The sequence below is a fragment of the Mesoplodon bidens genome (genome assembly GCF_964165515.1).
Source record: "Mesoplodon bidens genome assembly, chromosome: 10".
Taxonomy (NCBI): domain Eukaryota; kingdom Metazoa; phylum Chordata; class Mammalia; order Artiodactyla; family Ziphiidae; genus Mesoplodon; species Mesoplodon bidens.
In genome coordinates, this window is record NC_138172.1 from 70,937,046 (window position 1) to 70,955,994 (window position 18,949).

At 40.3% G+C, this 18,949-nt stretch overlaps 1 protein-coding gene across 1 annotated transcript in view; it reads left to right on the plus strand.

The window, feature by feature from the left end:
• The window catches only part of DNAH8 (dynein axonemal heavy chain 8), a 343,843-nt gene that overhangs the window by 314,516 nt on the left and 10,378 nt on the right, over positions 1–18,949 (plus strand). Inside the window, exons 89-91 of the mRNA XM_081246835.1 lie at positions 10,737–10,893; positions 14,230–14,382; positions 14,466–14,655. Of these exons, the coding sequence (XP_081102961.1) occupies positions 10,737–10,893; positions 14,230–14,382; positions 14,466–14,655 (500 nt within the window). The remainder of the gene's footprint in view (positions 1–10,736; positions 10,894–14,229; positions 14,383–14,465; positions 14,656–18,949) is intronic.

Here is an 18,949-nt window from a genome sequence, read left to right on the forward strand (position 1 = left end):
TCAGATCACCTCATAAAAAATAAAATCACCCTCATGAAAATGATTTCTTAGGTGAAATCTAGCAGCAGCATATCCATCAACCCCTCCCTGAAGCGCTGGTGAACATGATCAGTGCCAGCCAAGAACAAGCATGTCGTTTCCTTGCTGGTGTGCACTGTTGGCACCCAGTCACTGGTGCAGAACGTGTTTCCAGAAAGGATTCAAGATGGAGGTGAGCCGAGAGAGCTTCTGAGAATCCCAGATATGGGGTCTTTCCCCTTTTTTATCTGTAGCTAGAGCAGGTAGGAAGAATGAGCTAGGATTTTCTTAGTATGAATGGAAATTTACTGCCGTTTTCTTCTCTTTAAACTTTAAAGATCTGTGTTTAAATATAATCATATTTAAATTATATCTGTCTGATTCGCCTGTGTTTTGAGGAGTATACGTATATATTTCCCTTTGAATGTGGAAAGGTGCCAGGAAATGGATAGTAATGATAACATACTATACTTTTACCATAAGAAGGAAAAAATAATTAAATTTTCATGCCCTTTAAATATTGGAGAATTGCTCTCCTTTATATTTGAGGTTTAATAAAATCCAAGCCAGTTGGCCTCAATTCAATAAACAAATATTTATTGAGAACATACTCTCTAGCCAGCTTGGGGATACAAATATCAGTAAGAGGCAGTCCTTACCCTTGGAGCTTATAGTCTATTAGGGAAGATAGGTGAGTGACAGACAGTTGTGCAATTCGATATGGTAAACTCTAAAATCAGGAGGGATTATACACTCTGCTGTGAGAGCAAAGGCAAAGGAGTAATAAATTCCAGTTTAGGGGTCAAAGTAAGCTAGTGAGACAGTCCACATCTGAGTCGTACCTTAAAGGATGTGCTGGAGTTCTCAGGCTAGAGAAGGGGTGGGGAGGAAGTGACTGCAGTATGGGGGTGGGGGGAACAGCAGCAAGAAGGGCAGAGTGCAAGGACAGAGGAAGATAATGAGCAGGAAGGATGTGTACATATATCAAATCATCAAGTTGTACAGCTGCAATATGTACAATTAAAAATAAATAAGTAAAACAAGTAAGCTCAGTGAGAAAAATGACATAGATTAGGGCACCGACACAAAGGGACAATCCAAGGAAGGATATGAGGATGTAAAAGAGTATGATGTGTGTGGAGAACCGAGTCCAATGTGCCTAGAGCATAGTGGGGAGAGGGGCTTGAAGAGAGGTGTCACCTGACCTCGAGGCTGATGCAAATGCAGAGATTGGCTTTTGAAGATCTTGGGTGTCATGGGAAAGAATTTGGGGCAGTTCTGAAGGGAGTGGGATGAAGATGCTGAAATTTTCTAGATGGATGCTAGAAATGATTTGGAAGTAGGACTTGGAAACCAAGAAGTGCTAGGAATAAGACATCAGGAGGAAGCTATCTCTGAATTCGTAAGCTGGGCAGCTGGGTGAAGACATTGTTAAAGGAGATGGGGCAAGAAACAGTTCAGATGAAGGGAAAGAGAGAATTATAACAATGAGTTAGGCTTGGGGTTTGTTTGACTTAGGAAACAGAGAGCCCTAGGAGTCAATGGAAATGTGGGTACATGGAGTTCATGATAAAGTCAGAGATTTAATGTTGTATTTCATGATACTTAGTAAGATGTCAGTGACAGTGACACCTACATCTTGTCTAGTACAGCAATCCACCCATATATTCTATCTTCACTGTATCTAAAGCTACAATGAGATCATGGAATATTATGAATCACATAGAAATTAGATTTCTGAAATATGCTTATAATAGCATGTGGATCCTTCACCTTTGATAACTTCATTTTGTTGTCCCATCAGCTATTTTCATAGGATTTTCCCCGCTTAGAGTTATTTGCATTTTTCTTATACTTTGTATGACTTTTTAAAACTGGGATAACACCATACTTCAAAATTTAGGAATGGGTTGCAAGTGCCTTTGGTGCCATTTTACCAGAATGTTTTGCTTTCTATTCATATCTTCAACTGTGTATGTGCTTGACATCTTCATCTTTCAACTTTTAAAATAAATGTCTTTTGGGATACTCTAAAACCACAACATCTGAATAGAGGCTACTCACCAAAAATTAATTTAAAAATTAAAATTGGGCTTCCCTGGTGGTGCAGTGGTTGACAGTCCACCTGCCGATGCAGGGGACATGGGTTCGTGCCCCGGTCCGGCAAGATCCCACATGCCGTGGAGTGGCTGGGCCCGTGAGCCATGGCCGCTGAGCCTGCGCATCTGGAGCCTGTGCTCCGCAACAGAAGAGGCCACAACAGTGAGAGGCCTGTGTACCGAAAAAAAAATTAAAATTATATGTAAAATTACACAAAATCAATTTTCATTTGTTAAAAATCACCTTTTATCTTATTGCCCTTATTGTATAATTCATATGTTTAAAGGTCATGTGGAGGGCTTCCCTGGTGGCGCAGTGGTTGAGAGTCCGCCTGCCAGTGCAGGGCACACGGGTTCGAGTCCTGGTCTGGGAAGATCCCACATGCCACGGAGCAGCTGGCCCCGTGAGCCACAATTACTGAGCCTGCGCGTCTGGAGCCTGTGCTCCGCAACAAGAGAGGCCGCAATAGTGAGAGGCCCGCGCACCGCGATGAGGAGTGGCCCCCACTTGCCACAACTAGAGAAAGCCCTCGCACAGAAATGAAGACCCAACACAGCCATAAATAGATAAAAATAAATAAATAAATAATAATTAAAAAAAAAAAATAAAGGTCATGTGGAGTTAATACCCCAACTCTGGTTGGGTTACAAACATTTACTGCTCTGACCCTCATAATCACCGTATCCGACCCAAAATCCAGCATGTAAAGCCTGGTGGCAGTTGCAGTTACCTTAGCTATGACTTTTGGAGAGGATGCGGTTGTCTGGACATGCAGGTTTGAGTCCTGATGCCAATCAATCAATAAAAATGATTCTACCTGCCAATCAGTCGATAAAAATGCTGAAGACAGAAGCATCTCAGATTGGGAACTCAGCCGGCTTGAGAATGGAGAAGAGCTAGTGTTTCAGTTCCATGACGAAGCAAACAAGGACAGCTGCAGGCTTTGCCTTGTGCGGTGCCAGGCATCCTGACTGCAGAGGAGAAGGTGGGAAATGAGCTACTGACTGCAGCCATGAGCAGCCTTGCTGAGTGTCAGAAGAGTGACCTAATAGAGCCAGTCTGCAAGGACTGGAAAGGAAGGACCAGATACAGCAACTTATTCATGGCTATAAAAGGGAGAGCTTGACATGCCCACACCACTGGATATCTAGAAACTTTCTTGAGTGAATTACAGCAGGAGAAAATCCAGACTTCTATGCAGTGGATGCTTGATGCATTTTTAGAAGACTAAGCCATGTGGCTGACAGGGTCTTGGTGCTCCGGCCAGGTGTCAGGCCTGAGCCTCTGAGGTGGGAGAGCCGAGTTTAGGACATTGGTCCACCAGAGACCTCCCAGCCCCTCATAATATCAGTCAGCAAGAGCTCTCCCAGAGATGCCCATCTCAACGCTAAGACCCAGCTCCACTCAACGACCAGCAAGCTGCAGTGCTGGACACCCCATGTCAAACAACTAGCAAAACAGGAACACAACCCCACCCATTAACAGAGAGGCTGCCTAAAATCATAATAAGTTCACAGACATCACAAAACACACCACCAGATGCAGTCCTGCCCACCAGAAAGAAAGATCCAGCGTCATCCACCAGAACACAGGCACCGGTCCCCTCCACCAGGAAACCCACACAACCCACTGAACCAACCTTACCCATTGGGGGCAGACACCAAAAACAACAGGAGCTATGAACCTGCAGCCTAGGAAAAGGAGACCCCCAAACAAAGTAAGTTAAGCAAAATGAAAAGACAGAGAAATACACAGCAGATGAAGGAGCAAGATAAAAACCCACCAGACCAAACAAATGAAGAGGAAATAGGCAGTCTATCTGAAAAAGAATTTAGAGTAATGATACTAAAGATGATCCAAAATCTTGGAAATAGAATGGAGAAAATACAAGAAACATTTAACAAGGACCTAGAAGAACTAAAGAGCAAACAAACAATGATGAAAAACAGAATAAATGAAATAAAAAATTCTCTAGAAGAAATCAATAGCAGAATAACTAAGGAAAAAGAAAGGATAAGCGACCTGGAAGATAAAACAGTGGGAATAACTAACGCAGAGCAGAATAAAGAAAAAAGAATGAAAAGAATTGAGGCCAGTCTCAGAGACCACTGGGACAACATTAAACACACCAACATTCGAATTATAGGGGTCCCAGAAGAAGAAGAGAAAAAGAAAGGGACTGAGAAAATATTTGAAAAGATTATAGTTGAAAACTTCCCTTATATGGGAAAGGAAATAGTCAATCAAGTCCAGGAAGCGCAGAGAGTCCCATACAGGATAAATCCAAGGAGAAACACACCAAGACACATATTAATCAAACTATCAAAAATTAAATACAAAGAAAAAATATTAAAAGCAGCAAGGGAAAAACAACAAATAACATACAGTAGAATCCCCATAAGGCTAACAGCTGATCTTTCAGCAGAAACTCTGCAAGCCAGAAGGGAGTGGCAGGACATATTTAAAATGATGAAAAGGAAAAACCTACAACCAAGATTACTCTACCCAGCAAGGATCTCATTCAGATTCGACGGAGAAATTGAAATCTTTACAGACAAGGAAAAGCTAAGAGAATTCGGCACCACCAAACCAGCATTACAGTAAATGCTAAAGGAAATTCTCTAGGCAGGAAACACAAGAGAAGGAAAAGACCTGCAATAACAAACCCAAAACAATGAAGAAAATGGTAATAGGAACATACATATCGATAATTACCTTAAATGTAAATGGTTTAAATGCTCCAACCAAAAGACATAGACTGGCTGAATGGATACAAAAACAAGACCCATATATATGCTGTCTACAAGAGACCCACTTCAGACCTAGGACACATACAGACTGCAAGTGAGGGGATGGAAAAAGATATTCCATGCAAACGGGAATCAAAAGAAAGCTGGAGTAGCAATTCTCATATCAGACAAAATAGATTTTAAAATAAAGACCATTACAAGAGCCAAAGAAGGACACTACATAATGATCAAGGGATCAATCCAAGAAGAAGATACAACAATTGTAAATATTTACGCACCCAACATAACATAGGAGCACCTCAATACATAAGGCAAATGCTAAGAGCCATAAAAGGGGAAATTGACAGTAACACAATCATAGTAGGGGACTTTAACACTACACTCTCACCAATGGACAGATCATCCAAAATGAAAATAAATAAACACAAGCTTTAAATGACACATTAAAAAAGATGGACTTGATTGATATTTTTAGGACATTCCATCCAAAAACAACAGAATACACTTTCTTCTCAGGTGCTCATGGAACATTCTCCAGGGTAGATCATATCCTGTGTCACAAATCAAGCCTTGGTAAACTTAAGAAAATTGAAATCATATCAAGTATCTTTTCTGACCACAACGCTATGAGATTAGATATCAAATACAGGAAAAAAAACTGTAGAAAATACAAACACAAGGAGGCTAAACAATACACTATGAAATAACCAAGAGAACCCTGAAGAAATCAAAGAGGAAATCAAAAATACCTAGAAACAAATGACAATGAAAACACGATGACCCAAAACCTATGGGATGCAGCAAAAGCAGTTGTAAGAGAGAAGTTTATAGCAATACAATCCATCCTCAAGAAACAAGAAACATCTCAAATAAACAACTTAACCTTACACCTAAAGCAACTAGAGAAAGAACAAAAAAACCCCAAGGTTAGCAGAAGGAAAGAAATGACAAAGACCAGATAAGAAATAAATGAAAAAGAAATGAAGGAAATGATAGCAAAAATCAATAAAACTAAAAGCTGGTTCTTTGAGAAGATAAACAAAATTGATAAACCATTCACCAGAGTCATCAAGAAAAAAGGGGAGAAGACTCAAATCAACAGAATTAGAAATGAAAAAGGAGAAGTAACAACTGACACTGCAGAAATACAAAGGATCATGAGAGGTTACTACAAGCAACTGTATGCCAATAAAATGGAAAACCTGGAAGAAATGGACAAATTCTTAGAAAAGTACAACCTTCTGAGCCTGAACCAGGAAGAAATAGAAAATATGAACAGACCAATCACAAGCACTGAAATTGAGACTGTGATTAAAAATCTTCCAGGGCTTCCCTGGTGGCACAGTGGTTGAGAGTCTGCCTGCCGATGCAGGGGACACGGGTTCGTGCCCTGGTCCGGGAGGATCCCACATGCCATGGAGCGGCTGAGCTTGTGGGCCATGGCCGCTGAGCCTGCGCGTCCAGAGCCTGTGCTCCGCAGCGGGAGAGGCCACAACAGTGAGAGGCCCGCATACCGCAAAAAGAAAAAAAAAATCTTCCAACAAACAAAAGCCTAGGACCAGATGGCTTCACAGCCGAATTCTATCAAACATTTAGAGAAGCACTAACGCCAACTCTTCTCTAACTCTTCCAAAATATAGCAGAGGGAGGGACACTCCCAAACTTATTCTATGAGGCCACCATCACCTTGATACCAAAACCAGACAAAGATGTCACAAAAAAAGAAAACTAAAGGCCAATATCATTGATGAACATAGATGCAAAAATCCTCAACAAAATACTAGCAAACAGAATCCAACAGCACATTAAAAGGATCATACACCATGATCAAGTGGGGTTGATCCCAGGAAGGCAAGGATTCTTCAATATATACAAATCAATCAATGTGATACACCATATTAACAAACTGAAGGATAAAAACCATATGATCATCTCTATAGATGCAGAAAAAGCTTTGGAGAAAATTCAATACCCATTTATGATAAAAACCCTCCAGAAAGTAGGCATAGAGGGAACTTACCTCAACATAATAAAGGCCATATATGACAAACCCACAGCCAACATGATTCTTAATGGTGAAAAACTGAAACCATTTCCGCTGAGATCAGAAACAAGACAAGGTTGCTCACTCTCACTGCTATTGTTCAACATACTTTTGGAAGTTTTAGCCACAGCAATCAGAGAAGTAAAAGAAATAAAAGGAATCCAAATCAGAAAAGGAGAAGTAAAACTGTCACTGTTTGCAGATGACATGATACTATACATAGAGAATCCTAAAGATGCTACCAGAAAACTACTAGAGCTAATCAATGAATTTGGTAAAGTAGCAGGGTACAAAATTAATGGACAAAAATCTCTTACATTCCTATACACTAATGATGAAAAGTCTGAAAGAGAAATTATGGAAACACTCCCATTTACCATTGCAACAAAAAGAATAAAATACCTAGGAATAAACCTACCTAGGGAGACAAAAGACCTGTATGCAGAAAACTATAAGACACTGATGAAAGAAATTAAAGATGATACAAACAGATGGAGAGATATACCATGTTCTTGGATTGGAAGAATCAACACTGTGAAAATGACCATACTGCCCAAAGCAATCTACAGATTCAATGCAATCCCTATCAAACTACCAATGGCATTTTTCATGGAACTAAAACAAAAAATTTCACAATTTGTATGGAAACACAAAAGACCCCAAATAGTCAAAACAACCTTGGGAAAGATAAACAGAGCTGGAGGAATCAAGCTCCCAGACTTCAGACTATACTACAAAGCTACAGTAATCAAGACATAGGTACTGGCACAAAAACAGAAATATAGATCAATGGAATAGGATAGAAAGCCCAGAGATAAACCCATGCACATATGGTCACCTTATCTTTGATAAAGGAGGCAAGAATATACAATGGAGAAAAGGCAGCCTCTTCAATGAATGGTGCTGGGAGAACTGGGCAGCTACGTGTAAAAGCATGAAATCAGAACACTCCCTAACACCATACACAAACATAAACTCAAAATGAATTAAAGACCTGAATCTAAGTCCAGACACTATAAATCTCTTAGAGGAAAACAGAAGCAGAACACTCTTTGATATAAATCACAGCAAGATCCTTTTTGACCCACCTCCTAGAGAAAGGGAAATAAAAACAAAAATGAACAAATGGGACCTAATAAAACTTAAAAGCGGGCTTCTCATTGTGGTGGCTTCTCTTGTGTGGAGCACTGGGTCTAGGCGCACAGACTTCAGTAGTTGCAGCACACGGGCTCTAGAGCGCATGGGCTTCAGTAGTTGTGGTGCACGGGCTTAGTTGCTCCATGGCTTGTGGGATCCTTCCCGGATCAGGGATCAAACCCGTGTCCCCTGCATTGGCAGGCGGATTCTTAACTGCTGCGCCACCAGGGAAGTCCCACATTTATGTTGTTTTAAGCCACTTATTTTGTGGTAATTTGTTACAGCATCAATAAAAAAAAACTAATGCAGGTTTTAATTTTTAAAATATTCATGAGTTCTATCTGGCTCTTTTTCAAATAAGCTATTCATGTTTATAGTTTCCTGTTTCATACTTATATTTTCAATCACCTTTTTATTCTTCAATATAGTAAAAACATAATGTGCCTCTGAAAATTCACTGTCAGAGATCTTTGCAGGTCTGGTTCTGCTTCCTTTTGTTTAGTTGGCTCTTGCTCACAGTGCCTGTTTCTCTGAGTTTTTTAACTCCTGACTGTGAGCTCATGTTTATTGGAAATTAACTGTTGGATTCTTTGAGACTTGGGTCGAAGGCATATTGTTCCAGGAAAGATTTATGTTCACATCCGCCAGATGCCACCTGTGTCTTCCTGGGACCACCTGAAAATAAATCTTTAGCTTGAGGTTTTTCAAATCACACAAGTAAATGAATGAATGTTCATTAATATCACAAATTAAGAATTCTTAGGAAAGATTTTTTCTTTCCCACCAAGCTAGGTAGAACGATTTACCTACCATCCCCTTCTGATAAGTGGGTTATTTCTAGTTGACTTTTATACTAAGTGATTAGCCCTATGAAGTCCCAGATTTATGTAGGAGTTTCCTATTAGACTTTCTTCCTTGGGCATATGGGTTACCTATTCTCTCATTGTACCATCCCAACAGACACGCAAGAACACCAGGGCTTAGTTGATGCCCCCTTGGTAAAATCTGGTTTATGTTTCTGGATTCCAGTTTTCATTCTATATTTTGTTTGACCCTCTGGATTTCTTAGTTTCTTGCCAGTTCAGTAATGTTTTTCATATCTTATCCAGCATTTTTAGCTATTTTCAGGAGAGTTGTTCAGGGTAACAATTGCACTGTACTGTCAGAAATTAAAATGTCTGATTCTCTCTTTAGAATGAATTCTTAGGTGTAAAATTGCTAGATTAAAAGGTAAGTACATTAAAATTTTTATACATGTAGCCATATTACCAAGGTTTATTTTATGTCCAAGGAAATAAAACAGAAAAACAAATCACTAATCTCAAGCATTTGTTGGATTCCTTTTAAATTTGCTTCTAACATCTACGAAAGGAGACGTAAATGTGGTTTACATCTGAACAGGAGTCAAAATTTACAAACAAAACAAAACAGTAACTCAAAACAGTTTAACTGTGAAATGTTTATAGATGGTAAATTAGGAGTTCAAGAAAGACAGAAAAATTTAAATCTGGTCATGCTGCACCCCTGCTTGGAAAGTCTTCTGTGGTTGCCTAAAGCAGCCCACATGACCCTGCATGGTCTGGCCCTCACCTTATCTCCATCTTCATCTCTGCTTCTAACTCACTGGCTCCAGCATCGCTGGCCTTGTCTCTGTTACTCAAATGCAGTGAAGTCCTTCTCGCCTCCAAGCCTTACCTCTTTTCTGAATGTCCTCTCTTGCCTCCCACTTCCACTCTGTTTTGCCTGGCTGACCTGCTTATTCTTCAGGTCTCAGCTTACATATGACATTTTAAGAGAGAACCTCCCTGATTTTCTAGAGTAAACCACCACATGTGCACACACACACCCCATATCTGTGTGTTCAGACTGCTGGTTGACCGAGCAACTTAGGGACCAAAACTAAGTTCGTGCTCCTCAGAGTATCTGGTCAATTCAAAAAAAGAGCTAGAGAGTGAGAATGAGAGAGAGAGAGAGACTATACTGTCTTAAAGCATCCTGTTTTTCTTTTCCATAGCACTTATTACAGTGGTATTGACTAATGTCCCCCTCCTCCACTAACGAAAGGGGCAAAGTCAGGGACCTATTCACTACCATATCCTAACACCTAGCTCAGTGCCTGGTGCATTGTAAATCTTTATTGAATATGTGAATTTTAAAGACGGGTAGCTGCGTTTAGATAAGTGGTGCCAATAGAACACTTTGGAAATCGTAAAACAAGTGGGAAAGTAAGAAAACAAAACAGAAAAGACCAAGGAAATTTTAATTTATAATTCAGTGAAGAAATATGAGCAGTGCTCTTCAAGCTAACAAATTGTCATATAATGGCAGATTCTTAGGACCAGTCCATAAGCAGGGGAGAATAAAAGGAGGTGGGCTCCTTGACCAGCATGAGGTTAGCTACAAGCAAGATTGGCTAGCACTGCTTTGGATTATTAAGGACTTTCATGGAATCTTTCCCTGAAAATGGAGAGCTTTCATTTCTGAGATGTTCTTGATGTCCTAATAGGAGGAAGCAGAATGGACCTCTAGTTTTTTCATTCCTGTATGTTGATGATAAAGTTTTCCTTTTTCCCCCTTTTTTGGCTGGATTTGATTTAAGTTATTCATAATTTAATTTTCACGTTGATAACTATCTCTGAACATACGTTTCCATGCCACATTCTGAACAGTTCAGTTCTTTTTGTCAGGTACCAGAGTAACACTGCTTCTGCTGTTCTTGAAACAATTACCAACATTCAACCCAAAGAGAGTGGAGGTGGCATGGGAGAGACCCGGGAAGCCATTGTTTATAGGTTATCTGAAGATATGCTGAGCAAGCTGCCTCCTGATTACATTCCACATGAGGTGAGATACCCTTTCTGCCTGATGCACAGGACTGTCTTTGGGTTCCACAAAGCTGAGCACAGTCCTGGGACAGTATGTTTCAGTCAGTCCCTTCCTCTCTCTGCTCAATTCTTCTTTTTTACCTTTTGGTCTTCTCTTTCTTACCCTTGCTCAAGCATCTTGCAAAATTACAGTCTGCACTTTTCTACTCCACTTTCTCTCTCAATTGCCTTTTCTGTACCCTTTCCCCATCTTTGGGTTCCTCTGTCTTTGGGTCTCCAGATATCTTAATCCTCTGGACTGGGAATCTCTCCCCACCTCTCTTACCCAAGCCTACTTTGTCCATTTTTTAAATGTAGCCCTTTTTTCTGTCTCTTGCCCTCCATACTTTTCATTCTCTCAATCCACTCAGCCAGGTAATAGGAAAGCAAGCCATTTAAATGAATTCACTACCCAGTTTGGATGGCAATAATTTTCTATTTCTTGAACCTCCCAGATGTTTGCTTGTTAATCAACCTCAGTTTTTCTCAAAAAAGTTTTTTATCTCAAGACCCCTTTATGAAATGATTGAGGACCCCAAATAGCTCTTGTTTATATGGATTATAACTACTGATATTTAACATATTAGAAATGTTAAACTAAGAATTTTCAAAAATATTTATTAATTTATTGTGAAATAACATTAATAAGCCCATCACATGTTAGCATAACATTTATATATATATATATTTTTTTTTTCTTTTTGCGGTATGCGGGCCTCTCACTGTTGTGGCCTCTCCCGTTGCGGAGCACAGGCTCCGGATGCACAGGCCCAGCGGCCATGGCTCACGGGCCCAGCCGCTCCACGGCATATGGGATCCTCCCAGACCGGGGCACGAACCCGTATCCCCTGCATCGGCAGGCGGACTCCCAACCACTGCGCCACCAGGGAGGCCCAACATTTATATTTTAAAAATAAGTATATTTTCCAAAACAAAAACATTCAAAGAGAAAAGTGGGATTGTTTTACATTGTTGTTGTTACAGCCCTCCCGCCTGCAGTGAGTGCCCCCAACAATAAAAAATGTTTTCTTGCTTCTTAAAACAATTTTTGCTTCTGTTGTGTAGATGGGTACCAAGGATTTGGCTAAGATACTGAAATCAATGACTTCACATAGAGATGTTTATAGTCAGGGGAGAAAATATTTTTTAAATGGATAGGTATTATAAGCACATACTTTCTGTGGTTCATTGTAAATGATCTTCAGAAGACAGATGAGGCATAATAACTGTCTTCACAGATTTTAAAAACCGGCATGTGAAAGTGAGATAAAATTTACTCTGTATGACTAGACCACAGGTTGGTATTACCAGAAAAGGATTTCAAGACCTTGGGATAATTTGAGCTGTTCAGGGTTAGTTGGGACCACTTCACCAAGATCTCTGTTCCGGCAACATCCCAGCAGGAACTGAGTGTGAGGGATGTCCCTAAATGGATTGCTAGATGGGACGGAGTTTGTACCAAGAGACATCTAAAACAGCTTCCTCTTCCAGGATCACTTACTTTTTAGTGTCCTTTATTTTACAGAAGAGATGTGTTTTTTAAAATGTGGCTGTAAAGTGAATTTAGTTAATTGAAATGTAATTATACTATTGACTTAAAAACATTCGCGTAGAAAAGACTGCCTGGTTTCAGAAACATAATAAAAATTCTAAATAAGACTACAGCAAATCTTTCACTTATTAATAGAAAGACAGTTTTAGGCTGGAACAATAAGCATACTCAAAGTAAAATCAGTACTAAACTTAGCTTTTCTAGAGTCTAAGTTTTAAGACACATTAAGCATGTGTCTATTGCAAGGGAAGCCTCTCTTTTAAAACCCTAAGTAGGGCAAGGCGATTTGTTTGGGGCTGTTAGCATACTAAAAGCTACCCGGGCTATTGATTTGATAGTGTAGCCAACACCTGGGCTTAATTTCTAATGCTGGTTGCAAAAGTATTTCCATAATTTCCCTTTTCCTTAAAGTGTGAATTTCCACAAAGCGGTCCTGATTTAAAGAGAATGATATATAGGCTCTTTAGCCACTGGAGGCTGAGGGGCTCAAGATGAGAACAGGGCAGCGGAGCCTGCAAAAATGTAAGTTCTAGAACCAGGAATTTGGGTGAATACCTGAAGGGTGGTATGGCAGACTGAGTTAGGGACCTCCACTGGCATATTTGACTGGGATTTCAAGATCATTTGCTCTACCTGCGCAGGTAGTCCCGTCCAGGTGTTCAGTTTTACATCACTGCTTCCCTCTCATCCCTCACACACTAGAAGTTGCCCAGCTGCAGTTAAGCAGAGGTGTTCATTGCTGAGTAGGAAACATCAGCACCATGCCAGAAAACCTGTTCTGTAAAATGAGGAGGATGGTCCAGATGAGCCTGAAGCCCATCTGTCTCTAATATTCCATAACTCAAGAAGGTGTAGTAGGCATCTCCAGCAGAGAACGCTACAGTTTACTGGCTTTCTGGTGATTGTGTGGACTGGTACCTCACTCCAAATTTTCTCCCACTCCCTGTGTCTATCCTTACCCCTCCTATTCTGGCATCTCTTCAACTGTGGCCAGCGGAAAGTTCGGATCTCTTTATGAGGTCTTGCCAGTATTCATAGTCAATCTTTTCTTGGGCATATGTCACTAAATTGAAATGTGTATATATATTGGCTTATTTCCAAATAATTGTTATATTTTATTGTTCCCACAACCAGATGCTTTTATATTGATCTCTTCAAAATGGCCAATAAATTATATACAAGAAAGAACAGGTGCTTAATGGCCCTCCCACAAAGTCAAATATTTTCATTGATTAGACTAGGAAAGACTCTCCTTAGTCACCCTAGCCAGGGCAATAGTGACCTTAGGAAACTGCAGCCAATCATATTTATTGGTAACTGTTCTGTAAAGATTTTGGCTATATTAAACTGTCTGTGACATTTCTGATAACAATTCTGCAGGCACTACGAAAAAAAAGTATTCCAAACTGTGCACTTATAAAGGTTAGATTGCAAAAGGATATTTAATTGACACTTAGTACTTAATCATTTGAAAGGGAAAAAAGGTACAAGTTTATTTCAGCTTTTCATAGTACATTTCCAATTATCAACTAAGTACAATCAGTAGGAAATAAAAATCATTTTAGTTGAACAGTAGTTTTTGAAGCCCAGAAAATGGGGAATTTAATGGCAAATTTGGTGCTGCAAGAGATATTTTAGAGTTCATTTGGGCTTGTAGAGATACATCCAGAGGAAGAAAAAGAATAGAGAAAGGAGAGGTCATTGGAAAAGAAGTGGCAGATGGTTTTTAAAAAATCTGTCATTGTGTTGTATGCTTTGTGTTAGGTGAAAGCTCGTTTGATGAAGATGGGACATCTTAATTCAATGAACATATTTCTCAGACAGGAAATTGACAGAATGCAAAAAGTCATCTCAATACTTCGCAGTAGCCTGAGTGATCTAAAATTGGCCATTGAAGGAACGATCATTATGAGTGAGGTGAGCTATTATTGTCTCAATAGTCGTTTCTCTCTTTTGCTGATTTTTCTTTTTCTCAGATTTTAACTTTACCTTTTTCCCAGAACTTGAGAGATGCTCTGGACAATATGTATGATGCTCGTATACCTCAGATCTGGAAAAGAGTGTCCTGGGATTCATCCACACTGGGCTTCTGGTTTACTGAACTTTTGGAAAGAAATGCTCAGTTTTCCACATGGATATTTGAAGGGAGGCCCAATGTGTTTTGGATGACTGGTTTCTTTAATCCCCAAGGTAGGTGCTCATAGGAGAGTAGGCAAACTTGTAAGTTGTGGATAGTTGTATAGTAGCACTGTGTGATAAATGTATGTTATACAAAACAACATAGGGCTTCCTTGGTGGCGCAGTGGTTGAGAGTCCGCCTGCCGATGCAGGGGACACGGGTTCGTGCCCTGGTCCGGGAAGATCCCACATGCCGCGGAGCGGCTGGGCCCGTGAGCCATGGCCACTGAGCCTGCGCGTCCGGAGCCTGTGCTCCGCAACGGGAGAGGCCACAACAGTGAGAGGCCCGTGTACCGCAAAAAAAAAAACCCACAAAAAACAAAAAAAACATAGAGGTACAGCTTGCTGCATGCTGGACCTGTGCTTTCAGAATTGGAGACCAACAGATAATTCTGCTATATTTGTTTTACAAATTCAGTCTGAAATTCTTTCTGCCATATTGCTTCCACAATATGGGGGCAAAACTCCATTTTTTTTTCTCGCCCACTCAGCAAGCAAGTCCGTGGTTAGGACAATGTGAAATAGTGGAAAAGTTTTGTTCAAACCTGTTTTTAAATGTTTATGAAAATGACAAAAATGAAGCACCAAAATATGCAAAAAAATGTGCCTAGAGTTCAGAAAATTAGACTGATTTAAAAAATGATCATGTGGCAAAAGTTTTATTCAGTGAACTTCTGGAGTCTGTCCCTGCTTAGCTTTTTTTTTTCTCCCCTGAAAAAGTGCTTTGTGATTCCACTGCATGTATTCCTTCATTCCATTCTAGAAATATTTACTGAATAAGTTTCTGACTATATCTCATAGAGTTCATAAAAGTTTAGAAACATGACAATTTTTGGTCTTACTACAACACGGATAGTTTTTTAAAGTAATTCTTGGCTAGAATGAAGAGATGCTGGGGTCCTTACAGTTCAGCACCTTATAGCTCCATTAGTTATACAATTTAAGAAGCATTCACACTTACAGATTTAGGGTGTATTATTGTTACTCACAGCAGTATGGTTGAATCTCATAAAATAATATTAAGTGAAGGAAGTCAAACAGAACACATTGTAAGTATGTATACAGTGTACACATAGGTATACATTGTAATGTATGCATATTGTATGATTCCATTTACACAAGGAATCGAAACAGGCAAAACAGATCTTAAAAGTAAGAATAATGGTTCCCCTTGTGGGAGAGGGCAGTGATTGCAAAAGAGCACTAGGGGGCTTTTGGGTGTTTGGAAATGTTCTGCTTCTTGATCTGGATCTTGGTTACATACAGGGCTGTATTCCCTTGGTGAAAATTCATGGAGCTGTATACTTATGATTTGTGCACGTTTCTTTGTATAAATAATACTTCAAAAAATAGGAGACATTTATTTGTCCTCTGTGTACATACATTCATTCACTTCATGAATTTTCAAATGCCTTAACATTTTCTAAATTTAAAACCCTAACCATGGTGGGTTTTATGAGCTTAAATTATACATGGTATATTATTATGTCAAAAATATTATTATTTTTTTATTATGGTTCTCAGGTTTTATGTGTCTACTTATGAGTCTCTTTCCTCCTTACCAGCCCTCAATTTGAGTAAGTTGTCACCAGGGAGTCTGGCTTGGGAGTCTGAAGAAATAGTATTTAACTTAATTAGGATTGTTCAACCACCTTTCATTTGCCAGCCCCTCTGCTAGGTGCTTTCAATAGAGAGAGATTTGAGACCTAATTCCTGCCCTAAAGGAATCCATAATCTGGTTAGTAGGACAGAAATATTAGCAACTTCAACATAATTTGATAAATGTTCCACCCAGTGAGGACAAAGCACCACACTAGCACAGAGGAGAGAAAGATCAATTCTGCCAAGGCAAGGCTTGAGAAGAGCTTCACACGGGAGGCAGTGAGCAGAGTTTGCAGAGGCAGGGACTGGAGACAAGAGCATCCCAGAGAGAGGCCAGAGCAGAGACAAGGCATGTCCAGGGAGAGAAGCCCGATGTGGCCCAAGCTTGGGAAGCAGGAGCAGGGGTGTTGGGGAGTGAGGCGGGGGCGTGAAGTCTTCCAAGGGAGTTTGGGCTGCATCATAAAGGCAACAGCAAGTCACCAAAGATCACAAGATAACCCCAGGTGGAGGCAGACTGTAGACTGAAAGAAGGATGTCCACAGCACTGAGACTTTTACCGGATCCAGGGGAGACAGCCTGAGACCTTAACCAGGTGCAGAGAAGGAGGCAGATTTGATGGAGTGATTAAATGGGGACCTTTGAGAGAGCGGGGACTGGCAATGGCTGAGGCTGAAGGCCAGGTACAAGACAGGGAGCATTAGTAGAGGGGCCAGCTGGGAGGAAAAGCAGGGAGCTCTGGATTTGTCAGCTTGTGCTGGTGGGACATCCAGGTGGGGAGGTGTGTTGGCAGACTTGGGGTTTGGCAAAGGTGTGAGGATCAGTGATATTTTTAAAAAGTGAGATCATTAAGTGTAGTTTTGATATTTAGAAGCCAAGGGAGTGGGGTTGGTTCATCCCTGACTTTCCATAGACATAGCTAAGTCGTACATCACAGCACACAATCTCTGTGAGTGATTGCTTTTTTCCATTAGAAATGTGACTTTCAATAGCAAAGTATTAATATGAACTAATCTTTGTTACTATTTCTTAAGATATACTACAAACCAGAGCAACATTTAAAGAAATATAAATACAAATCAGTTTTCTTATTTGTCTTTACTTGTAATAATATTAATCCTTTCTCTTTTTTTTTCTTCATTTCTGTTTTTAAACTGAGTTTTGATTCTTTCTCTCATGGCTCTCTATGTCTCAGAAAGTCTCAGACTTATTCAAGCATCCTACCTTTACACATAAGCATCCAGACACATACCCTTATCTGTGATTGCTTTCTGTTTGTAGCACAGAAGAGTGGAGGTCAACTTTCCCTGCATACTAATCATTTCTCTGCTTCCTTTTCCTTCTCTTGATATGAGAGACAAATCACTTTCTGTTCCATATCACCTGGCCAAATCTGGAAAGCATAGAGATTACAGCAAGCCTCTCTGATCACCTTTTGACACCCGTGATTGATTTCTCAATATGATGTATCTCCTGGGTTTTATATCTTCTAATCCAGTCCCCTTCAATGAAATAATTTTTTTTGGCTCAAAACATTTAAGTAAATTATTTAATTTAAAAAAACACGTTTAAGTAAAGCACAATGCAGTTTGCAAAGAGGTCATAGTTTCATCACAAATATGTATAGTCAAAATTACCTAGACTTTAAAACACTTGAAAATGTTTTTTTCACCTATGACCATTTGTTTTGTGTTCTTATAATGTTAATGTGGCATCTGATACAATCTGATGTGTGTTCCCCATCATGCCTCCGGTGAGTGCCCCTCAGGCCTAAGTCACTTTGAGGCCCAGACCACTGCAGGGACAGGTGACAGGCCTTGTTTGCCCCCTAGTCTGTGTCTGAGCTCACGCTGTTTGTAGCCCTGCTCCATTGCCTTATGGTAGTCTGACATTTTGTCATACTGAAGAAGCTGAGTCAGCCAGCCACCCTGGATCTGGTACGTTCAGCCCCCTTCACAATCATTTCTGTAGCAAATGATGAGCTCAATCAGGTGGCAATTAGATTTGATTATTAAAGTGGTCAAGCTCTCTGTACCCATGACCCTGTAACATCTGTTCAATGACACAGCTTTGGGCAGTGCCAATTTGCCTCCCAGCAGATTACTCAGGCCCAGTAGAACCTTTGTGCTCCACTGGGGCTTCCCAGCAGTCACTGGCACACACATTCACATATTGTTTAAGACTGTGCTGCTCAGGGTTCTCAAAGGATTTCTGTGGTCGCTTGTTCCCACAGGTGTACCTTTTCAGAGCATCACGCACACGTGATTTAGATTCTGATTTGTGTGTGTGTGTGTGTGTGTGTGTGTGTGTGTGTATCATAGGTAGGGATGTGTTTAAACTTAAAGATTATGAGTGGTCATGAGCCTGACTTCAAGCCAGGGGATTGCCTGCGTTCCACTTCCAGAACCTCTTAATTGATAGCCTCGCTTTGCCATTCAATGTTCGGCGTGACTCACAGGCGCTGCTAAGGAAAGGGCAGCCGAGGCTGGACGTGCTCTCGAGGTCTCACACCTCGATGTTAGGTTGAACGGTGCAATATCATTATTTTCCAAATGTTTAACTCAATCTGGAGCTTGATGCCATTTGGATGCCAGACTGTGCTAGTTTTTCTTGTTTTGTTGCTCAGTGTCTTGACCAGCCACGCCAGTCTGTTGCAGCAGAAATCAGCGACAACTTAGTACTCACTACTACAAATCAAGATTTTCAG